Raw genomic sequence first — 26034 nt, 5'->3', positions numbered from 1 at the left:
ATCCCAGTTCAGTTTTCCTCCCGTGTAATAATGATCCGCGGCAAGACGACACGTTTGACCCCGCATGACCCCTAAGGCTATAGAAATTATAATCAAGGGAGTTATTTAGATTGACCTGATTTGATGCTCAGCTGATGGAAAGGCTCCTCTGCTCTGTGTCAGTGCCGAGCTGACCCTTTCCTGTTTACAGCCAGCTTCAGAATCAGGTTACTGCCAAAGAAGTGATTGAGTATGATTGAGATTTGAAAGGCCACCCTGTGCTAAGAATTGTGAGCGTGTTCAAGGGTACAGATCTATGAAACAGTTACCCAAAGCAGTCATTTGGAGACAACAGCTTTGACAAACATTTAAAGTAAGCAAACCCGAGGATCAATGCTGTATTGTCTCACATACACACTCAGACACACACACTGTCCCACGGGTGCCACCGCTGCTCCCACTACAGGTAAAGAGGCCCACTCCAAGGGGTCATATGACTCAGCCTTTGGCTTCTCTGCCCGTCCTCCTGTGCATCTCTGGGGTACGCGAGGCTCCTCGGCATCCACCACTCCTCTCATTAGCACATGCCATGCTGCTAGTTGCTGCGGCTGAATCCAGGGCATGTCAGGAGCCATGTCTAGGAGCCACTTGAAATGACAAGATGAGAATGAGGGCCAGGGGCTGGCATATGGTGCTGATTAGCAGTCAAGTTTACAGGGGTTCTCTATCCAAAGAACATAATCAGACGGAGTCCCAGCAGCATCCTGCCCACTGAGCGTCGACTCACACACACCGGTTCCCCCAAGATGCCGCTGATACCTCTGAGAAGAAATGCCATTATTCTAAACTTTTACTCCAAGGGGAAACATTGAAGTTGTGTCCTTTAAACTAGGTCTTACTCGGCTGATACAAATATGTGTTTGATGATTTTCTTGTAAACAGGTCTTTTGGAATTAATGAAAATGAAAAGCGAGTGCTCAGGCTTACCCTGAGGGACCTTGTCAAATGTTGATGGATTTCTGTGTGCACTGACAAGTAAAAACTAATATCTAGAAAATAAGAAATCACAAAACTATTCTACATATTAATGAGCGATTTCAAACAGTCTATGCCTGCACTGGATGCACCTCCCTGCCCACCAGGCACGGAGCACAACTCCCCTCAAACAAAACTTTCAGTGCCACAGTCGAAGCAGCAACATCTGGCTCCTCATGTAGGCGCTTATTAGGATCAAATTAAGTAGAAATGAATGGGATGATACATGACAGGGTGCAGATGTTCAAAGCCGTGGTGTGAAAATCTGAGGGCAGAAAACAGCTTAATGAATTCTGCGTCTTACAGCAGGGGTGAGGCTTTGGGTTCACAGGTTACGGAAAAAAAGGCTAATTAAATTCTGCAGCAGACGCACAAGAAAATAAATGTTTGTTGCTTGTCGCTCCCCGTATTTACCCGTGGCATGCTTAGGGACAATGTTATGATTTGCAGTTAATCAAGCAATACAGGGGAGTGTAAGCGAGTGGCCGGCTGTTTGGTGATTTATGAGGAGACGCATACATCAGACCTGGACCTCTAATGTCCCAGCTCAAGTGCTTCACACATTAGCTGAACCGTCACTCAGACCAGGTTAGCGTCAGAAAATGTGAACCTTGTGATGCTAGATTTTCTCACAACTGACTGAATAAATGACTAATAATTACAGAAGAAAATTAAATGTCTTTTACATACGTCTTATATGATTTTTCCACCCAAGGTTAAGCATCAGTTTACAAATACATATCCATAAATGTCCATTAATTACTGAATCCAAAAGCCTTAATTGGAGCTTTTATTTATGGAGCAGTTTTTTCTTCCATACATCCACACAAAATTACATAACACAATAACTTTTGAACCACCTCTGCCCGGTAAACTGGCACAGACTCGGGCTGTGCTGTCCCAGTTGATAGCTCGTTTCTTTAGAACCATAAGACTAAGAGGGAAAACTCAGCTGAACATAAATGATGTCATCACACATCTAAATGTGACTTTAAGCCGTCCGTCGCGGCTGAACGACTTGATAGCTACCTCACTGTTGAATCACAATCCTCTTAATTACATCCTTGAGATCTATTATTTTGCTTTATTTTCCCTCAGTAGTGCGGGGCTGCTTTTCTTCTAAATCACAGAGTCTCCCCTCCCTCGTTAATGTCTCCTCAGTCTGCGAGCCGAGCTCCAGAGCTGCGCAAGGCCAAGTCTAATTTACACATTTTCACTGGCATAATGTTTAAGGGTGTTTTCCCCCTACTGACTTCATTGTAGCGTTTGTGTGTGTGTGTGTGTGGGTAAGTGTGTGGAAGAAACCAGGGTTGTTGCTGACACTGAGGTGTAGATCTTTTAAAGAGAGAATTGCTTTATAGCTCATTGTTATTATAAAAGTTTGCAGATTTTTTTGTGCAGAAAAAAAATGTAGTCCTTGATTTGGATTGAGTAATTGGATCTGGCTGTGATGTTTCTTTTTACTGTTGCAACAAGGAGACTGATGCTTTGAAATGCTCTGATTTTCTATGTATTGGAATAATGAACAATACCTGTAACTTGGTGACTCACAGAAAAGTTTGCATTTTATAAAGAAGTCTAACTTTGGCATAGAAAGTTCACATTACTACACAACCCGACAACCTGTTGAAAGATAGAATGTTTTGTCGTTGCCGCGGCCACAGCACATTTATTATCAGACATCTAAAGAAAAAGGCTCAGAATTTAATAACACAGATAATTTGTATGATAATTTGTAAAAGAATCGTGTCAAAAATATTTTTTTTCTTTTAACCACATTATTTGTTCACGTTTGTGTCATTCTATAGCAGGAGATTTAATTTATTTTCATGACCTCAACTGTGATCACAAAAAAAAGTGTCTTTTATATACCTTTCCTGATTCACAATACAGTTCTGTATTGACTGCAGCATAATGCAAAACAAATAGTGCGCTCCGTCCAAGGCCTTTCTATTGGCGGCATCCAGAGGGAACAATTTTTTTTACAATTCCAAGAACAGGGCAGGTGAGTTATTTCTCTGGCTGTGTTTTACACATGACTGTGTTAGTGCATAGCATAGAGCACGCTATAAAGTTTTAAGTGCGGGCCCACTTCCCTGCACAGGAGATATGTCATACTTTGTTCCAAGTTTTCTAACACATAAACGCACATTTTTGGTCCTTCACAGCTAAAGGAAAACACTCCTTTCCCTCTCGGTTTCAATAACAGTACAATATATTCTGTAGATTTAGAGCGTATAAAAGGAAATGCAGCTCTTCAATATTGGAGATCTTTTGTAAGATTAAAAGCAGACGCATGTACTTCTAACATATACTGAACGCGTGAACACACACTTCTCTGAGTTTGCGAGCACACTCCATCTTTCTGGGCCGGCACTTCCAACAGGAAACTGACAGTATTATGTGACACCATGGAATGTTCTAGAGAGCAGCAGCCCAGCAGCACTGACCTACACCCAACAACAATACCTCTTTTTGTCCCGCCTTTCCCTCTAAATCGCAGCTCCCCTCTGAAAATGCAGGTGTGGTGCTCTGCAATATGCACGCTGTGTGTTTTAAACCACCACAATTAAAAGAAATGAAGTCAGTGTTTTTGAGCATGAATCGGAGCACTCGGGGGAGTGACACAATTCTCTCTATACACAGGAACGGCATGCAGTACAAGCCAGCCCTGTAGTGAGTTGATTGAAAATAGAATATGATTGGTGAACCAATAAAAAGGGGAACAGACGTGTATGACAGACTTTTGGTCTAGCCTAAAGAATGTCTTAGTTACATAAACTTTAAACTGGAATGAGCATTTTGGCTGTACTTTGGAAATAGTAAAATGTTAAATATGCAGGAATTCAGAGTGGTGTTTAAATTGGCCCACGGGCAGACTTTACAATTCATTCTCATTGTATAATAATCAATTATAATTCTTTTTCCCTTATTGTATTGTCACCATTAATCATAGGTTAAAAAACAACACATTTTTGAGTGTTAAATTGTTTTAACCTGATGGCATTTACTTAGTTATATGTTTAATCTTAGTGCCTTTTTTATACTTTATCGTATTAGATCCTATTTGTTGTTTTGATGTGTTTCCTTCTTCCGTCTCTAAATGCATTTGCTCCACTACCCTGTTTTTCTTGTGTAACGAGGTTTAGATTGGAGGTCAGTGAGCGTGACACTGTGCCAGCTACATGGGGTTTGAAGACCAATCTTGGTTTCTGTAAACTTGAATTGCATCAGTCGCTTCCAGAAAGTTGTTTTTTTTTTTTTTTTTCAGCACTGACATCAAAACAGTTTTGCGGGTTTCACAGCGGTGGTGCTGTCTTTACATCATAAGTTGATTAAAATAACATAATCTATACGATATGGCCAAAACTGAGAAGTTATTGAGCTCTGATGTGTGTGTAGAAATAGCATCCTTCAGCTTTAAAATGAGCTATTTGGAAATGTGTGTATGTATTTATGCTCCATTTGCAAATACCTTGAGGCACTTTCTGTTACTTAGTGCACAGCCAGAGTCCAAAGCGCATCATTTTGCTATAAATCGACAACATATGCATCTTAAGTCTATTCTTCTGTAGTAAAATGTGCATCTTTTTCACTACTTTCCTATAAAGCAATCACAAGGGGGGAGAAAAGTGCATTTTAAGTGTTACATAAACATTAAAGTTGATGAACTTATAAACAATCAACTCAGTCGAGTTTATATGTGTTCAGGATTTGATTGAGCCGTGTTTTCCTGCTGGTCCTGATGTGAGGGATTTGAGGCTTTCCATGGCTTCATTGGGGTTTCAGCCACACAGCAGGAAGAAGATAAAAAGGGGGGCTTTGGAGGAAGAAAAAAAATCACAGCGCATTAAAAACAAATCTACTGGGGGATCCACCAGCAGCTTAAGTGAGCCAAGACGATTAAAGGGTCAGTGGTCATAGACTGCAGGTTGAACGTACCTGATGCCTATAACCTTGGTCCACTGGAGGGGTTGCCAAAACCAATCTCTCAAAATCAAAAACATACACAGGAGACACAGTGAAGGTCAACACAAAGTTACAGTAGGTAATGACAACTAGCTCAGCAGATCTCTTGGCTTGGTCGGTCACTCATACTGCACACGTCTTGAGAGTATTTTAGATATCTGCTTAGTTTTTCTTACTTCTCAGCAGTTCTTTTTCTGTTGTACTGTAACACTGTTGTAGAAAAAATGCACTGAATTTACATACAATGACACTTTAAAAGAAATTATGTTCAGTTTGATCAATTACAATTTTGTTAATTTTCAGTCGGCTGTTTGATTTTCAGACTCTACTGAAATGAATGGAAACCAATGGCTGCCTGGACTTGACTCTGACTTTGACTCTGAATGCAGTCAAAAGTGAAAGTCTGTATTTTTAAATGAAGTGGGCCGTGCTCTAAGGGTACTTTCTCTTCTGAGAACGCGTTCTAACTCTGGTGCAGACCAAACTCCCGGACCATGGTCCGCCAGAAACGACAGTACTCTAGGTGAGGGATCTAGTGAATTTTGGGCTTTCACAAATGCTTGTCGAAACGCACAAGAATACTGTTCAAACTGTTCAGTGAAAAACTACAGGAGAGTGTGATTGAGGATTGTGCTCTTTCTCTCTGTTTACTTCAGGGAGTTTTTATCCACTTGGAAATTCTGACCAATCATGAAGCAGTTTCCTCGCGCATCAAAACTTTTGGTCAGCTGGTGAAAGCTGCCGTGTGAACACAAACCAAACTAGGCAAAATGCAACACAGGAACAATTTGGTCTTCGGATCAAACAGCCTCTACCTAGAAAAAATATGCAGAGGAATATATGCAGAGAATTTATGCGGGATTACCAGGCCCTGTAGTTATCCCCAGCTAGCTGAAAGCTTTAAATAAGTGTAAATGTGACTTTGTACTGATTCCAATTGTTATATTTGTGTTAACTATAGGATCCATCATGTAACCTGTAATTGTAAAATGCTGCTATCCTACAAGACTGTAACAACCGGAAGCCTGAATTGGCTGCAAAAGTGTTCCTGTACTGTATTCATGCTCTACTGTGAAATTGACATTACTAAAGAACACCATGGAGGACACTTTTCCCCTGGACGTTTTCTGTAAGTGAAGCACAGAGGCTGGACCGCGGTGACTCAACATTTCGCCGTATCACTAAGGGCCTCTCTCTTTCCTCTGTCTGGTGTCACTAGTGGTGACTCTGAGTGTCTCCCCAGCCAAAGACCTGCTTTATCAAGCAGCCAATTTAACAAGACAGCTCCTTTCATGCTTGTTGGCTTCTCCAGTGGTAATGGATTTCCTCAACGAGTGTCTCTCTTTCTTCCAGGTTTCACACTTTTCTCTCTGTACTGCCGGGCCCCCTCTCCGGATCAGATCTTTCGCCGTTGACTTTGATTTCTCAAGGTAAGTGATCCATTGCTCCAGGCCAGGCCAGGCCAGCATTGCCTGAAATCTGGCCTCACTCCGGCTCCGATGCTTGATATTGTACACTCTAATGCAAAGTGAACAGCACGTCTAAATAGCCTGTCACTCCGCCCATCCCGCCCCAACCCACCCTTCAATGCCCACCCCACCTCCAAGCGTCTCTCGTCACCTCCTTTGGTGTCTGAGCTGCCCAGCTGGGACTCATTTCCAGGGTGTGTGGGGGGAATGTAAACGATACAGTGATATTAAGGGGCATTAAACAAGTTGATGACATTTTGGTCACGTTAATGAAGAGTGGCACTTTGAAAAGGGAGGAGGGAGAATGAGGGACTAGACCGGCAGCTTCTACTGTATATGATGTCGTAGAAAAAGACAGAAGAGAACTTCCTGAAGACATGAAAAACAATTAGTAGCTTTTGTTGGATGAATGATGAATATCTTGTTCTTCATTCTGTCAGTACATAAATCTCTCTACTGCTGCGGCGGATTTCAGCCATAATGGATGTTGAATTAATTGTAAATCAAACTCTGCGTGGTTTCCTGCAAACATTTTCAGAGCCTCCATTCCTCCTGCCTGCAACTAACTTGCACACCGGGATATATTTGAGCTGTTCCCAACACCTCTTAATGATGTTTGAAGGTCGAATAGAAATTTTTAAAAGACAAAATGTCTTTGTCAGTGTTCAGAACAACTTAACTCTTCTTCAAATGAACAAATGTGCCGGAGTTGTCATAACAGATAGAATATTAGGCAAGAGAAAGTACTGACCTTGCTAACCACCTATCAAGCTGTAGAACCTAAGACCATTCATAGATTTGAACTTCCAGTGAAGAATGCTCTTGAGCTTTCACTCACTAATGACCTGAACATCACCATCGTTGTATCAAACACATTAATTTATGTTTTGTATTCAATGATGTTAAAGTAATAATCTCAAAGATTTTCATTTAAATAAATGTTAAGTCACTATCGGCGAATGAGGTAACACAATGGTGACTGAGCCTATGGCCCACTGATGAAAGCCTTTGCATTTGCAGTATATAGTATTATCATGGACTGGAGGCGGAGCTAAGTGGCTGCTTTTCCGCTCTCTGCAAGTGTTGCGAGTAAACAGTAATCTACTATGGCTGAACAAACAAAGAAAGATCGATGACTACAGATACAACTTCAAAAATAAGTGAAAATCCAAAGAAAAATAAACAAATTTGACACTCAGATGAAGGCAAACAGTCTAAAAGGGAAAGCGACCGTCAGCGAGGAAAATCAAGAGTTACAACCGGAGCCAACCGTGGACGTCACACATGCGACACTGTCTGGATATCTGTGAAGTGTGCTCCTGCAATTTATCTTTATTTACCGTTTATCACCATAGGTGCCGCCAAAGAGAACTAAACTGAGATCTTTGAGATCATCACTTTAAATGACTAACATGCATACTGAAAGTATAATAAAGTATAGAAAGGGGATCCCACTTGTGTGTACCAAAAGTTTATTGATTGCTTAAAGTCACCAGAGAAAAGTATTTGATCGCACGCTGTAACATCTGTAGCTAACACCTCAAACCAGGCACACTCCTGGATCAAACTGTAGCTTTAAAGGGAAGAAGGGGAAAGAAAGACAACAAGGTATAGATTTAAATACGTTCAATACATATTTACATGTGAAAAATTTTACATTTTGGATCTGTGTGGTCTTACAATTAACAAAGCCCCCCCCCCCACCAAATGGCATGAAGTAGACTTGTAATGTATAGAAACACCTCAGGACATGCTTTAGTTTGAATGGCATAAGTAAGCCTTTATAAAGCAAGCTATACTGACAGCTGGACAGATTTGAAAAAAGGAGCATAAAATAATAAACCCTATATAAATCTATTTATATAGCACCTTTCTAAACCCAGGTTACACAGCTCTGGAAAAAATGAAAAGGCCGCTCCTTAAATCAGCATCTCTCTCTTCATGTCGTGGCCGGCCCGATCCAGATGTGAACCCCTTTAAAAACCTGAATGTGATCAAGAGGAAGATGGATGGTCTTAAGCCATCAAACAAGCCGAGTGGCCTAACGTCACAGAACAGCAATGTGACAGACTGGTGGACAGCATGCCAAGATGCTTGAAAGCTGTAATTAAAAACCAGGTTATTCCACTAAATGTTGATTTCTTAGTATTGTGTTGTTTAAACATGAACTTCAACTTGTTTACTTTGCATTATTTGAGGTCTTTTGGTTCTGCAAATAAATGAGAATATTTGATTTAAAAGATGGAAAGAAATGTTGTATTCAATAAAACAAAAGTTCATTTTAAGCGAACACACACCTACAAACGTAGAACCTGAGAAAAACACATTTTTGCAGTGGTCTCTTTTTCCGGAGCTGTAGATGTGTCTCTATCATAACATGCAACATTAGATCCTGACTCACTTATGTTGACGATGCATTTAGGCAGAAAAAAGTGGAGGACAAAAACTTGGAGAACTTGGAAAGTTTGTAAGAGATGGCACTGACTTAGCCGGGCATCATGATGGTCCAGCTGTTTAAATGCCTGGATTTAACTAGAACCAATGAAAACTCTTGGAAGGTGGTTAAAATACTTAAACTGTAACACAAAAGTCCTTGTTTAATCTTAAGTCTATTTGGCAGGGCTGTTAGCCTTTTGAGACCCTGTTGACTCTTGAAAAATATACATTAAGTTTCAGTTTGTTCAGGAGAGAGACTGGAGTAAAACTGTTCTCTACCATCCCCCACCAGGCCCTGCCTTCCCACCGCCAACGTCACTCTCTGTCTGTCCTTGCTGTACTTCGTCAGAGTGAATCCTGCGGTTCAGGGGAACATAAGCTCTTGGTTTATGCTCCTTTCCTAACTACAGGGTTTATACATCGCTAACCCTCCGCCCTTATGCCCACTGAGTCAGAGAGGCAACATATGCTTCTGTGTGGTTCAGAGACATATATTACAGCACGCAGTTTCCACAGCAGCGTGAATTCAATGTAATTATTTGGCTAAAAGTTTCTTTAATCCAAGTGTCACTGGTTGTGGGAACAGACCTGTACATGTCCGTCTTGATCTGAGTCTCCTTTATAACTGTTGTGGATCATACAGCAATAAATCCTTAAAATGTAAGAGCATGATATGTATGCAAATATACTGTGACAGTTACCCAGTGACATAACCTGGGAGTATTTTTCCTGTGGTGAAGTCTGCAGCAAACAGCTTCAATTTCCCCTCCGCATTTCACTTTCTGAATGTTCACTCATAATCATACCTCTATGTGAGGCCGCGGATAGCAGAGCGAGTCACAAGAAACCAGATGACAACTGTTCCGGGGAGCCAACGTTATATTTCAAACCACACACCATTACATCCTTAACTGTAGGGGAGTCACATTGGGAACACTGGCTCTGGAAAAATTGCATTACAATTTAGCGGACTAGTTGAAAGCTTTTAAAACCAGAGGCTTAATATGAAACAGACGGCAAAGTTTGATTTCGCTACGCTGAGTCCAGAAGCGAACATGTGTCTCAACAAGGTGCCAAAATTCTGACAGCTTAGATATCCAGGGCTCCAACACCATTTATCCCCTGAATTAACAACTAAACGGACTGCAATATTTCATTCAAGTCTTTTTTTTTTTCCGGAGCGGAGTAACGTTTAAAAAGTCAGATGATTTTTTCAGACAAGGGCTTTTACATCTTTTAAGCACAAAACCACAGCGGAGATAACTGCCAAAACCTTAAATCTAATACTCTGTACTCCACTGCAAAACCAATAAACTGATAAATTAATACTTTCCAATGTGATCTCAATCCCTGCTTTCGCTTTTCATGCGTAATGCACATTTGATTTGAGAATGCCAGCAGCGTTAAATAGTGAAACTTTACTTTCATGTTCATTATTAAGATGTAGTCCAGGCTTATTGCTTTATGTCTTTGTCCTTCCTTCTTCTTTTTTTCCCTGTCATTTATCTTGTTATTTTGTGGTGGATTACTTTGCTAAATCTGTCACTGTAAACTATTAATAACAGAGAAATCCATCATTGTTTTACCCCCCTTTTGATATCCATTATTTGCATGCCAAACCGCCACTAACATCCGTATTTTATTCTGAATGTTTTATCCATGCAAACACCATATTTAACAGTTTAAATCCTTTTCATTGGTTGATAATAAACTGAATCTCTGAGGGATGCCTTTATTCTAAGAGTAATAATCACAAACTAGATGTGTGAATAAATTCGGTCTTTCAGCGTACATGAATTTAAAGCATTTTTGATTACACATACGCAGGTCATTAAGATCAAGTATTCTGGACGTTCCTGTGATCTTTCCCAGTGTTTAAGATTTGCCGGCCAGTACCAAGGCAGTGCTACATAATGAGACATATTAGAAGTACATATTTAAAAGGCAGGGCAAATCAAAAGGCTGTGACACCTCTGGGTGGAGGCTAATTGAGTGGGCTGGCTGTATTCTGCGGGACTGGGAGACAAAGCCTGCGATGCTAATCATGCCACCATAATTAATAGTAGGACCACTTTCTGTGCCATTGGTCATGCCACGGGCATTGCTGAAACACTAACAATAGCATTATTCACAACTCCTCCTGAGTCTTAAAATTACACTGGTTCAATACATCGTGGATATGGCGTCTAATTAGAAGAGAATATTAAAAATCATGGTTTCACTTCTGAGACTTGAACTCTAATCAGCTGTTTGAAAAAGGCGGCGAGGATTCTCTGTCAGCCTTATTGTGCAGTAATTAAGCTGCTGTTCTAATATTCTTACTCACGTTTCTTCAACATGCACGACATCAAAATGTTTTTGTGTGCCAAGTAGTTATTATACGTGCATAAAAATATGACAAATACCAGCACACGGCTTGTCTGTAACTTCACATGAATATGTCAGACGCTTAGTCTGCAACCTTTAGCTACATTTTTGATCTGCAAGCAGCATCATCAATGGGCTCAGACTAAAACACCTGTAGATACTGCAACTATCAGAGAACCAAATGCGTGACTAAGCGATGAAGGTTGCTAGGTCCAGTTACCCATGCATATGGCTACTAGTCCAACATAAACACAAACCTCTGACATGAACTACTGTCCCCTGTTTATTACTGACGTGATAGCAGATTAAGGAAGTACCACATCTCAGTCATTTGGATGTTTACAAAAGTGCTTTAATGGTTTACAGTCATCGTATGAAACCCAGTCTTAGATAATTTCCCCATGATTCTCTCCGTGAATCTCTCTGAACAAAGGGGGCAGAGCAAATAAGCCATGAGCTTACAGTTTGGTTGCTTTCCTTCATAAAAAAATCCATCATTTTCATTCAAAAAAAAGGTATTCAACAAATTTTCTTCCATTGTGTTAGTGTTTTTGTCCTCAGAGCTTTTCTTCCATTGTGCAAGCTGCACTAAGTGCTGATTTAGATGGAGAATAGCTTTTGGGACCAGATGCATTGCTTTTTGTTATTACCTATTGAGGGCCTTCCCTATTACCTCATCAAATACCATAATACACCCTGATTTTCTCAAATCGACCCACCTAATTTTTTTTTTTTTAATGAGCCAACTTTATTAAGATGACACTTTGTTACCTTGAAGAATTGAGCTCTATTTTATTTTGATGTCGTAGAAGTAATAAAGAATCTTCCCTTGTCCGTAACAAGAGCTTACAAAGATGGCCGTAGAAACCGTTTTCAGGGTCAATGTACCAAACATGATCCCACCAACTTCAGAGTGCTAATGAACAGATACGGTCCAGCGTAACAGTCATCAGCGTGAACATCTCCTTTGATGCCTCATCGAGTAGAAAGCTCTTAAACAAAATGTTTGAAGTGTCTGCCTCTGTAATAATGATTTATAATTCTCTTGAACTAATGCAAAATTTGCTGGTAAATTTTTTTTGAAATAAAAATAAATTGTGCCCGGAGGGTCAGGCCAAGATTCAAAAGAAGATCACCCAAGAGCAGCAAATGATTTAATAAGCCACCAGCTCCACTAGGGCATGCAGACGAGCAGAATGGAGGATTTCAAAGTGTGTCTAATTAACATCAGTTTATTACTATGTCAATCTCTTTGGCTGGAGCGTGAATGAGGGGAGGGCTCAGAAATGTACGACTGCTTTGCTTAAATATATGGAATTACACTTAACTCCTTAGGTTAATATGAGCGCCCTAACCCAACCTCCACACGCTGATTTATCCTTTTACATTTTCCATCTCGTCACAGACGCACAAAATCTGAATCTCATCACAGCTTAGCTTTTTTAGCTTTGTTGAAAAATCATTAAAAATAGAAAACAAGATTTTTCCATCACCATTATTCCTCAAGGAACGAGCGAATGAATATTTAATATCACTTGCATCTATATGATCGCATAGTAATTATCAGAACCCAAATGCTTGACAAGCTTGGTGTAATATAATTTGTAATATGTTAAATTTGCAGGGGAGACAATGTTGAATCCTCAGACACCATGTTTCAATCTTATGTTGGTTTTTCATCACCTCCGTCGTGTCTACAGAGACGAGAGCCGTCCCCGACAGAGGGGAGCAAATCGTAAAGAATCACAAGTGTGAGCATTGAGGAAGAGGAACAGGTCTCTTCTAACGTCACTGCAGAAAACAGAAGGCTTCCTTGTTTATGGTGTCACATGTTTCTTTATTTCTATGCAGGTTTTGATGCCCTCAGAACTTGTGTGAAACAGTATCAGCAGGCCAGTGAGCAAGGATAAAAAACATGTTGCAAATAGGCCCTAAAATGTGCACCGTTAGGACTGGACAAGTTCAATATATAGATTAGGGATGGGTCATGATTTTGGAATATTCAAATCATTAATTTATTTATTAATTTATGAATTGATTCATGAATTTATAAAAGTCTAACACTTCATGTGTTTTTGTCAGCGCCTGGTTGTAACGCGGTGGCTTTAGCGCATCTAAAAGCATCTTGCTTTGTATAATGGTCGAATAGTTCTCAATAAATACCGAACAGTATTTTTGCTTGAAATGCTCATCCCTAATATAGATATAGATATAGGCTAATGTACTTTATTGGCGGCCAGGGGCGACGGACTGGGGGAAAATGGGGACTGAATATACAGGGAACTCAAGTGAAAAGGGCCCACAAAGATAAAATAAGGAGTAACTATGGATGGGGGGAGGGGCCCATAGAGAACATCTGTGTACAGGCTCCAGAAATGTGTGCAGCACCCCTGTTTGTGGCTTTTTTCAGCCATCATATGAGATCCAGGAATCAAATTAGGACACATAAATACTAAACAAACACATATATGATGGGTGTATGCAAAAAAAACCCAACACACTCACAATCATTATACACTAACAAAATGGGAGTTTTTGGATGCAATAAGCAAGTTGGTAATCCATCAACATCCCAAACTCAGACAGTTCATATCAAAATGTGATGTCTCTTATCGAGGTTAAACTGCAGAATGTTTTTGTTACAGTTGGGCTCCTCCACTCTTGACTCTTCTTTGCGACTACGTGACCCTTTGATGCTGGGCTATAGTGGTTGCGTAGCCATAGTGATGTAAAGGATAGGAAGCATATTGTCCAGACAGTCATCCACATGTATCATAACATAGTTCTGTAGGTAATTCATCCATGAAATCATAATTGAAATCACACTGAGATGCAAGAAGCTGCATTTAGAGCCTGACTGACGATCAACAACAGCAACAGTGTGGAAACACGGCTGGGCACATGAAAAGACTCGGCCCTTCTGCTACCTGCCTGCGCCGGACTCATTACTCAGCCAGGTATAAATATATTAATCATTATTCATTATTCACATTTCAAAAATAATTGCTTTACTTATTACCTGCTGAAATTAAATCTGTTACACAATTTGTCACATTAGCTTTTTTGTTGCTCACTGTAATTGTGTTAAATCGTACCTTCAAATATGATGATGCGTTGTTTACATCTGATCTGGTTTTGTGTGAATTTGTAAACATAACCATGTACCATTGATAGTGATAATTGAAATATCAACTTATTGCAATACTTGACGAGCAAACGCACAATAATTTTACTCAATACAGTAACCAAGAAGCACTGAGCCACTGACTCTTTCAGGGCCTGATCCATATGTGCGTTTCGCTGTCGTACCTCAGAGGACAGCTTGACTGAGCGCGAAGACAGTAAATCACCCCCCACCCACAGCCCATTATTCAAACTAATACAGTTTTATTAAAATAATCCAGATGAATGATTTAATGTTGCACTTTTGAATTGTAAAGTGGTATATATTATTATGATGACACATTTGTTTGTTTCTTTTAACCCCCCCCTCCCATCGCATATTTACTGGTTGAAGGTCCCCAGGCGCCCTTTCCTTAGAGTACACTCATGTTTACAACAAAGCCACCCCCCTTCCATTTACATAAATGTACCCCTGCACCAATCGGCAGGCAGGAACAAAGTGGCTGCATCTGTAAGGTAGCAGACCTTAATCCCCAACAGAAAAGGCAACATCACTTCTGCCTCTACTCCTTCATGTTAAATTCATGGTCCAGCAATGTGCACTGGCCAGAACACACCGATACACTGTGTTTGCAGCTACTCTCAGTGGGTGTGCAGCTCTCCTGAACGTGGTCATGATTTAACAGGAGGGCTCATTTAAAAGCCACATATGCAGGAAACCCCAAGACAGTACTGCTGGTACACAGGTAGTGTGTTTATGTTGAGTGAATATCAGGATTAAACAAGATGTACTTCATGGACCGAATGGATCAGCCCAGTTTGTGCATGTAAGCTGGCGTCGTCATTGATCACGTGTTTGCTCTGACCAAATATTACCAACAAAAAAAAGAATGTTGAGTATTTATTTGGACGTTTGATGCAAGTTTATGTGAGTTGTAGTTAATTTGGTCTAACGATGAAAAAGGAGCTCTTGCAGCTAGGTGTTAAATCATACTGATAACATTGTCAGAATTTAGCTTGACTTGACGTGCATGTCATTAATTCTCCCTGCTAGAACTTACAATCATTTATTTAAAGGAAACATAAAACACACCCAAGATCGTGGATGGTTTGTGTCAAGTTGCAATATTGTCCAATCTCCAAAATATTACTGCAAATGTTAAAAACCGAATTATACAGACCCAAATATTTTAATAATAAGAACTAACTTCCAGCTCTGGCTCTGTTCCTCATCTCTAATGCTCTAACACTCAGACTGGAACATTTTCACTGCAGAGAGACACGTAAAACATCTGTGCGCATAGACAAGATGCTTCTTGAATTTGTAGCACTTGTGCAGGTTGCATTCAGGTTGCTCCATGTGTGTGTTTCATGCAATGTTCCTTTGACATCTCATCATTTTTCTTCATGTCTATCTTAGAATTACCAAACTAGAGTTATTATATCAAACAGAACACACTGAGAAAAACAATTTGAGACGCTCGCGTTTTTAATATTTCGACCAGAATATAATAATGTAAGCAAACATCTACGCTGAGAAATATGCCTGTTAACATTATAAGTGCACTTGCAGATTTTGAGTAGAAATCCATAGATCTTATTATGAGACAGCTGCAACGATCCCGCCATAAAAAGCCAAGCAAATCATATTCATTGAATTACACAAATTACAGATGTAGCTCAAACCCTCTGAAAACGTGATGATGAATCCCCCTTTTTTTAACTTCTGCCTGATAATTCATCAGACTACACTGGCAAAGTATTGGGCTTGTGAAAAATGCATGAATTACTAATTAATGAGGCATTCTGCAACATTTACATATTCATAAAGGTGTGTAATTCACATATGCATGAGCGAGCTGAGTGATAGCTTTGAGAGAATAACGCACATTCCAAGAAAGAAACCTTTTATTTTGTTTAATTCTTCAAAAAGCTGAGGGAGCAGAGGCGCTTTTAAAAAAACATTACGCATTTATTCTTCCCCATAGAGATGCAGTCAAATGCTTCGGGAGACAAATGCACCGAGGAGATGCAGTGATGTGAAACAGTATGCAAAATTACATTTTCTGAAATATTGTCCCGTGTGGATTTTCAAAAGTTCATTTAGCGACCCAGTGTTCGTAACAACTGTGCTCAGGAAACCAGACTGATTTACATAGACAGAAATATGTTTTTGCTATCATCTCAGTGCAGCAAGGACATATGCTATGCAAGCTTGATGGATGTATAAAAGGCATGTTTTATTCTCTGATGATTTTGAAATATAAATCTGGTTGTGACATCTTTCAAGTCACATTTAAACATATTAAAGTTTTAGCTTACTTTAAACAGTTATGTCCTCTCTTTGGTCTTAAAGTGCGGCCTGAAATCTTTCCCATGCTTAAATAATAGTTTATTTATAGTCAATGTAGGGATTAGTCATCATTCCATTTAATCCTTTTTTTCAGAATAGTTAAAATCAACCAATAGCTTTGCCATGATGTCAGCCTTTTGGAGTCAAACCATTTCAGTGAAGCAGGTCCAAGATGGTTTGGCTGGAGTCGAGGCCTGTCCCTCTTCTGAAAGCGCCTCTCCATTGTTTCAACCTCCTCACAAGGGCTTTGTGAAAGCTGTCCCAAATATGGGTGGAAAAAGCACAAATAACATTCAGATGGTTCCTAGGCTTCCCTCACAGCTATGCACCAAAGAATGACAAGTCCAACAAAACCATGTCGAGTTTTTCACCCTGTGCCATTGTCTTTGCACATTAACTCCAAGCTGGGCCTTTTCAGCCAGGCCAGAGTTTTGTCAGGCCCACTCGGACACAGCCCAGCTCCAGCAGCAGGCTTGGCCTCCTCAAAATACCACGCAGAGTCTGATTCAGTCTTTTATTCCATTACAAAAAAAATGGCTCTTGGATGCATTGTCCAACACGTCTAATGAGAAAGAACACAGAGTAACGAGTAAGAATAGCCTCTGTGGTCAAGTGGACCCATGAATCCAATTCAGTGAAGTCCTTTGTGCTGCGGCGCATTGTTTTAGAAATAAAAACGGAAGTGAGAAAGTTATATTTTCAAAGGCCACAACTTTCAGGGTCAGAACAGCAGACATTCAATTAACTAAACGTCTTTTTATTTTCACTGGGGAAATGAGAATGTGAAAGGGCAGTTCACTTGAAAAACTTAACAACGCAGCCAGAAAACCATAAAAGAAAAGGAGCCTAACTGTCTTTAAAAAAATTAGAATTAAAGATATTGTTAATAGATTTCAGACAAATTGACTCATCTCGACACAGAACAAAAGGCAGGTGAAGCTCACTGAAGATGCTGTAAAGCTCACAACAAGGATGACATTTCGGGATGCTTAAGTTTGAGTTTAACCTTGCAGGACTTTTGGAAGGCACTTCTGAGCATCAGGCGCAGGGTTTTGGCAGCTGCACAGGGAGCCTGGTGGGTCAGCCCTTCTCCGGGAGCTGCTACTCCGCACTAATCTATTTTAAACCATCTGTGAAATTAGCAAGATTTCCTAAGTCCTTCACCTCTAAGGATTAAAACATTGCTAAGGGTCTCGGCTGTTCTTACACACTGCTCTTGTGTACATGTTTGATGACTCCGGAGATCAATCCCTAATTCTTTTCTGAGATAGAAAGAGAGAATCAAGCTGAAAGGTACGTGCATGTAAGAATATTAAACATCTGGATCGAGGCGTGTCTAGGTACAGATAAAAAAAATAATTTAACACGATTTTAACTGATGGCTGAAAATCAGAAACCAGGTGTTACACATTCCTACATTCAGTAACATCAGGGGAGTCTGTTTTAAAGAGCCATACCGAGGCACTGCAGCTCCTCTGCCAAAGCCAGTACAATGAAGTCATGAGTCAACCTTAATGAGAAAATCAGATAAATCGCAGCTGTTCTTGGGGAAATGGTGCTGTCTGACAGATTCACTGGGTGCAGCGGCTGCAGCATCGAGCAGATCCAAATGAGTAAAATATTGTTCCAGGCGCCCCTCGCTGCTCCCCTTCCCTCCAGTGTTTAGTCATCAGAGTTGTGAAATAGCAGCCCTGCCGCTACACGACAGCATCGCTGTATTAATTATTATCTGCCGTTCAAACATACACATCTTTGTAAAACAGTGACAGTTCATCCAAACGGGCCACTTAAAAACAGCTGTATTACTTCCCATAGCTCACCAGACCACCAATTCTTCACCCGGACCTCCTGTTTTGGCTCACACGCAAATCTGTTTGGTACAATGTAGAAAAGAAGATGAGGAAACGTCTCGCATACACCCAACTCAGCAGTGTTGTAATTTGGTGCACATGAATGCATAGACAAATACACAAAGCACAGAGCTTTTCTTCGTGCCATTAGTTGTCTTGCACGCTCGGAAAATTACTATAAGATTTATTGTGCGGAGGTATATGTGTAGTTTTCCATCTACTGCTGGAGAGCGCTCACACAGACATCTATTACAAAACTATGCTCCAGGAAAGGCAGCGTAAAGACGACAACTTACACAGGTTTCCTAAGTGGTTAATAAGACTTTAGTTCCAGAGAGTCTTTGTCCTTCTTTTCATTTCCTTTTCTGTAGATGAGTACGTCTAACGAAGAACTACAAATCACCAAAGTGTATGACGATCTGTAATAACACTTACACATTTTATATGAAATGTTTAACCCAAAGCACCAAGAAAGACATTATTTCAAAAGGAAGCAGGTTGTAGAACTCATAATAATTATGATGATAATGAGCAATAGATGGCAGAGATCCAGAGAAGAATGATGGACATAGTCTGGCCTACAATTCTCACGATGACCTCTGGCACACACGCAAACACACATCACACACAGGCTTTACCTTTGAATGTCTGCTTCCTGGAGGTCAAGGATCCTCAGGACGTGTGTGTGTGCGTGTGTGTGCAGGTTGTTCTTAAACACAAACCCCAGTGATCGGCTGGTGAGTAAATGCCTCCTATGGGTTGAATCTTCCATCTGAAGGCTGTATCAAGGTGGTTTCCAGAAAGGAGTTTAGAACGCTGTGCCACCTTTTCAATTTTGTTTGTGCGTGCATGTGTGTCAATCATGGAACCATGCTCACATTGGACACAACAATCTGCACATGCACCATGCAATACAGTGCCATAAAGTGCCATGGACATATAAATATAGTAAACAGTAAACTGATTTAAGTGGCTATTGTTAACATGTTCACATGAGTGAAAAGGATGCAGAATGTAGGACACATTGTCAGGTTGCAGGAACACCTGTTTTTCCAGTCAGCTACTTATTCATGTTGGCAGAGACTGTTTCTTTCTGTTCATGTTTTGTCATTGGTTGACAGATGACTAGCTGCTGGGGTTAGCTGCTAGCTGGAAGACAACACAAGGGCCAAGTTCAAACTTAACGGAGCAAAGCATTAAAACAGACATTTAGAGTATAAGGTCATATTGATTCAGACAGTATTTACTGGCTTTAAGATGTTGAGATATCAGCACTATGACCTATAGATGAAAATAGAGGTCAAATATATATAAAGCGTCCCTTTGAGACTTGAACTTGCAACTGTAAATGTGTTAGTCATTACTGTTTGCATTCACGATACAAGCTTTAATTTAATCACGTAACTTTTATGTGTCATCAGACTGTTCTAACAAGTATAAAATATAACAGAATTCATTGTGTGCAGTTATATTTTTTTATGTTAAAGTAGAGGTAAAATGTACACATAATGTAAAAGTGTAAAAACGTCAGCCCTTGGAAACATGGCACAGAAAGTCTCATCCAGGTGGTCTCTGTCACGCTGCGATGACATCATCGACAGGTCGAGGGGAATAATGAAGAAGCAACTTTTTTTCAGCATTAGTTTTAATTGAATATATGTCGACCTTCAGAATTTCCATGATGATATGCAGATATTATGTTATAAAAACTATAAAATATTTTGATATAAGCAAACAAATCATTTGTTCCATATTATTTTTTCTAAATTAACACTACCATAAATCATTTTGTTTATCATCATGTTTAATTTACAGTATTTATTGCTCTAAGGTAAGATAGATACAAATGATTATAGGCATGACTGACCTGAACCTAACCCAGTAACCTACTGTTAAATAATAATACAATATTTTCATTATTCAAAAGTTTCTACTTTTTTACTTTGTACTTTTAGTATCCTGTCATAGTAGTCATAGTTATCGTGGAAAAGTTTCTAAACAGAGGAAATAATATGATAAATGTGTCCAAAATAAGAACAATGAGTCAAATGTTAAAACAAAATGTCTCTTTAATTTGTAAGTGTCAACAGCAGTACAAAAGATGGAGTGATGGGAGAAGTTTTCTGTAACACAATTTCTGTCTGTTTTACAGAAAAGGAGGAAATTCTTGAGGTAAATGAGCTTAAACAGGCAGTTATTCATCCCACTGTTGCATCGTTACAATGGACTGAGACATACAGAAAATGGTGTTACATTATAATATGCCTGAATTGATCCTGTGGGGATAATTTATTCATATACAGTATACACATTTCGACGGTGCCCAGCTGCACCTGAATGTGTCACTCATTGGTTTGTTTTTACTTGATATAGTGTATTAATACTACCGAAGCCGAGGAGATCGCTCTCCACACACACCACTGTAAAATTATTCACCTTAAGTTTACCTCACGTCAATACTGCACATGGAAACCAAAGACTTGCTGGTGTACACTTTGAAGCCAAGCAAAAAAAAAAAAAAAAAACATTAAAAAAAAAAAGAATTTAGTAACATTTTCATTTTTTTTCTTTTGAGCATTAATACCCCTAGCAAATAATTGATCTTTTGTACTGTATAAAGAAGAATGTGAACACAAATGTGATGGCAACATTTTTTTTAAGTTGAATTAAAAACTTTACATTGGACTGTACAAGATATTATGATAAACTATTTACATATTCAGACATAAACTTTTTTTTAAAGCAGCAACAGACACTATGTATTTCATTTTCTCTAATAACACCCAAACAATACTTGCCATGGGCCTAGGTACCTGCCAGGAAAAAAAAAAAAAAACTACGCAGAAAATTGTATCAGGCTGCCAGCGATTTCAAAACGATGGCTCCAGTGATAGAAGAGCCACACACAGTGTTGCTTGAGAGACAAGTCTAAAAAGCAAAAAGTACCAAAGACAACCATAAACGTTGCCCTGAACAACAAATTTTACACTTCTGAACAGCAGCTAGCATGTCAGTCCAGCATGTCAGTGAATTGTGCTGATTAAATTAACACAGAGAACATTCCCACCATATACATCACAAAGTCCAGACAGAGAAAAAAAAAAACAGAAATTACAGTAAGTAATGTTGAAACAGCATACAAGCTTTCGTCTTCAGTTGTTCTTTCAAACCATTTGCATGTCGAACAAGTGGATTAAGAAGGAAACAATTGTGAGGGCTACATTTGCAGATGGCTTGATAGTCATGAACATGTACATAAAAAAAAATCAGCAACATACAAAAAGATGACTATGAATTATTTAAGATGCACCGTGTGTGTGTGCACTTTGCCACATTAAAACAAATAAATATTTGCACGCTCCCACCTTTTCAAAATAAAATACAAAACATCACTTGTGTTTGAAACAATCATTCATGAAAAAACACCTTTCTTTAATATGATAACGTTAATGCAAGCCAAATGCATGCAGGATTTTCTTTATAGGATGAAATCAGCTCCTCATAGTAAGTTTGCCGTATTCTATGAGTGCTGTGATAAACACTAAACACAAGTGAGGATATACAGCATTCCACTTCGATTGTATCATGATTGAAAACAAATTGAATCATTCTTGTACATCAAGTGCTCGTAGTTTAAATGAGTACCTTACTTTTTATGACTCCTCTATGTTTACACGTCTAATAAGTATAGATTTAATATTGATTGGTTCTTGAATAGTCGAGGGAAGATTATCGAAACGTAAGCGAGCGAGGCGCTTCTCTCTGTCTCAGGTCCAACACTGCTCTCCTCCTCCCATAAGCAGAAAAAAAAATCAGCATCCACATGAGGTACAGTGACTTGTCAGCTTTTAAAAACCACGTACAAAAATAAAAGAAAAAAACAGCCAAATACATAACTTATACTTCACTAATGAACAAAAATATATTCCTATGTTATATTTACAATAAAATCTAAATGAGATGGTGAATTCACTGAAAACCATTTTTAGCTCCAATTCTTCAACTTCTTTTTTTATTTCTCTGATTGTCCAGGTTGTTTGTTTCACTGACGTATTTTAGAGCCAGCTGTGGCTGATAATAAATACAATATGTTGGTACTCTACAGTTTCAAATACAATATACAAAGCACTAAAGTCTGAAGTCTGGTGTTTGACGGCTAACCGAGCCTGCTGTTGAATTTTCTGCTCACTTTCTTGTGCTGAGTCTCTCCCCTAGGCAGCCCTGAAGCTTAAACAAAGTGTTCATTCATCACATGTGTCTCTGCATAAATAAACACAACAAGTAGACAAAAAAAAAAAAAAAGACTCAAATCTGGCAACGTTGAGAGCAAACCCACTTGAGTCCAACTGGGGAGAATTTTGTTCATTCATGGTGTTTTTCCGCAAACAGCTTCACATTAATCAGAATTGATAAAAAATACAATTTATATCCAGTGCTTATAACACTTATGAAACATCGTCTCCTCGTGAGCTCTTGTCATTTTTTTCTCTTTCTTTTTTTGTCTTTTTTTTTTTCTCTCCTCGCTATATAAGCACAGTCAAGTTTCAGTTCCGTGAAGAGTCCTTTTTAAGAACCAGCCAACTAAAGCAGTGTGGCGTGGTCATGAAAATATTTACAATCACATACAAATCAATCCTGACCACCAGCAAACAGGAGCAAACAGCTTAGAAATACCAAACAGGTCGACTTGGAGGGAAATCCGCTTGGGTTTGTTTGTCGGAGAGCATCCTTTTAAAATGTCTAGTACCTCAAAATGAGAACAATGTAGAAAGCATGTGATGGGGAAAGAATAGAAAGAATGAATGGGGTGATTTAAGAAACTTTGAAGACTTAATATAAATGCTTCCAAAACATAGAAATAAAGCAATAAGACAATAAAAGTTCAGAAGATATGAGCGCTTAAGTAATAAAAAAGAGCCGTCTTTACCAATTAGATCTAGGAGATAAATGCAGTGACCAGCAGTGGGCTTATTGTCCAGTTAAAACCAGTTACCAACCATTCAGATCCTTCAAAAACCTCTGTGCTCTTTCTGCAGTGGACAGGTTCAAGGGCAAGGCAGGGGAATAGCTGGACTCATGCATTAATAATGCTGTATTTCAGATGATACCCAGTCGTCAGTCATTTTAATAATCCCCCACAGCTTGATGTACTTGTTCCATCTGCTCGCCAGTGCCTGGTGATGGGGCCAGGGTGGGAGCCCTGTTGAGGCCTTACCACCAGCACTTTGATGGAGAGCACAATGAGGGACACACACCCCGTTTTTATTGTTTCCCCGTCCCACCCTGGTGTTTTCTCCTTCTCCGGGCCAGATGGCGCCCCCTGGGTGCTGAGGTTGCCACGGGCAGGGGTCAGAGCAGGGCATGGCAGGGAGGGGAGCCACTTAGACCTTCTGCCCTGTAAAGAGGATCTGAGTCTCAACATCAAGGCCCTGCTTTATCTAGCTGCAGCCTCCAGAAGGTCACCGCTTGTCAGCTTTTGAGCTGAAATTCGGATAAAGACTTTGTGCCCCTTGTTTCTGAGTCATTGCATGTGTTCCTGTTTTAAATTCAAGAGATAAGTGCATCTCAGAAGCTGCTAAGATAATTAAAAACAACAACGTAAGGCTCTAGGGTGACAGAATAAGATTAGTATAAGTGCACAAATGCAAAATCAGTGTTTTAAGTTACCCCAGCTCTGTACTTGTTTAAGAAACAAACGTAAGATTTAAGCCTTTCTCCATAAAAACTCTCATAAACTGTCACTCCTCTTAAGACTACGGCAGTAATCAAGTCATTGCATCAGCCCAATGTCCGTGCTCTGCTTTAAGACTTCTTAGTGTCACTTTAAGATTTACAATGTCTAAAAAGAATTAAGATTGAAAAAAAAAAAAATGAAGTTCTAAGACCTAAGACTTTAAACTTGCCTTCCAAGTGGGGCTAAAGCGTTTAACAGAACGAACTGTAGCTGCACATTGTACAACATCAATTTGAGATTGTAATGCCCCCAAAGCTGCCTTTCGCTGCTGTTCCAATCCCACAGATTGGAGGCCTTTGGCCCTTTAGCATTCTGGCCTGATTATAATCACTCTGATTAAGAACTTGGTGAGTCAGACTAGGTTGCAGAGCTGGAAACGAGTTAAGGAAGCCGCGGTGCTCTGTGCGTGTGTGTGTACTGGGATGAGGAAATGAAAGGGGCTGGCCGGGTTCATTGATGATCACTGCATTGGGCTCCCTGGAGAACAGCTAGCATCACAAGCTACCACCCGAAGATGTCCCGTACTGTAGCCTCCTGCAGAGCTGGCTGCCTCCAAGTTCCTGAGTGTCATTTGTTTATTCTGTCAGGGTGAATTAAAGAAAGACTGGATAATGAGGATGTATTAAGAGATCAAGAGATTGTCCGAGACTCACGAAGCTCCTCCCAAAAGACTTGACAGATTTTAGAAACAACTTGAAATGTTTGGCACTTCTGCACTTGCAGTTTGTGTAATAACAAAAAATAACACTTAATAATAATAATAATAATAATAATAATATAATGTGTAATTTCCCTCTGTAATAAGTTGGAATCACTCCGTATGAATTTTGAGATATTTTGTACTGGTATAATTAGTTCTTGATTAAAAACATTCACGAGCTGTTGGCTGGCACACTATACCTGAGTGAGAATATTTTCCCATCTTAAACAGTTTTGCAATATATCAAAATCACCTAATTGAAGAGGCAAACAAGATCAATAACTGTAAGAATTACTGGTTCATATCAAACGTTCAATTTCAAGTTCCGTCTCTTGTTCTAGGCGATGACCTAATTGTGTAAATGTCCATGATCACGATGAAAAAACAAAACAATGACATAAATCAAAACAACCACAACCAAACTGCTTCACACACTTGAAGAAACACTTAAGACCAAATAGCTTTTGATTCTGACGGAGCCACATCTGCATGCTGGCTCCTAAATGATACATCACTGTTGTTGTTTTTTTTTTACATTTTAAAACCTTTGTGGTGTAGTTTTCTTTTGCTCTTTCGCTCCCTCAGTTCAGACTTCCTCCTGTATGAGTCTTGTGTCTGCTTTGACCCCTTCCATTAAAGAGGCCTCAGTTGGCGCTGACCTGCTCTTGTGTGTCATTTTCACTACTATAGTCTGATTTGGGCTCGTCCTCAAAATCTTCGTACATGTCCATCTCGTCCTCGCCGTTGACCCGCTCGGTGTTATTCGCCAGGGGGTTCGGCTCTAGCTTCATGTTGTAGGTGCTCTGGATGACGGGAATGGACGGCTCGGGACTCGCAGAGGCGCTCGAGCACTCTGATGTCATCTGAGGTGAGGGTGTGGTGGTCGCCATTGTGATGGCCCCGGGGTAGACCATGCTGGCGCTGGTGGTGATGGGAAGCTGAGGCGGTTGTCTGGATGTGGAAGGATGAAATTGAAATGAATCACACATTTGTTTCCCGACTTACTGCTGATACAAATT

The 26034-nt window shown here is 39.8% G+C and overlaps 1 protein-coding gene across 1 annotated transcript in view; it reads right to left on the bottom strand.

The window, feature by feature from the left end:
• Positions 1 to 20632: 20632 nt before the first annotated feature.
• sox6 (SRY-box transcription factor 6) overlaps positions 20633 to 26034 on the bottom strand; it is a 109897-nt gene continuing 104495 nt past the window's right edge. Inside the window, exon 16 of the mRNA XM_069671211.1 lies at positions 20633 to 25966. Coding sequence (XP_069527312.1) covers positions 25660 to 25966 — 307 coding nt within the window. The 3' untranslated portion in view covers positions 20633 to 25659. The remainder of the gene's footprint in view (positions 25967 to 26034) is intronic.

The sequence above is a fragment of the Semicossyphus pulcher genome, unplaced genomic scaffold (assembly GCF_022749685.1).
Source record: "Semicossyphus pulcher isolate SPU_LCO1_2020_fin unplaced genomic scaffold, fSemPul1.0.p SCAF_1, whole genome shotgun sequence".
Classification (NCBI taxonomy): Eukaryota; Metazoa; Chordata; class Actinopteri; order Labriformes; family Labridae; genus Semicossyphus; species Semicossyphus pulcher.
Note: the sequence above shows the minus strand (reverse complement) of the source record. Positions and strands in the feature narration are given on the sequence as shown.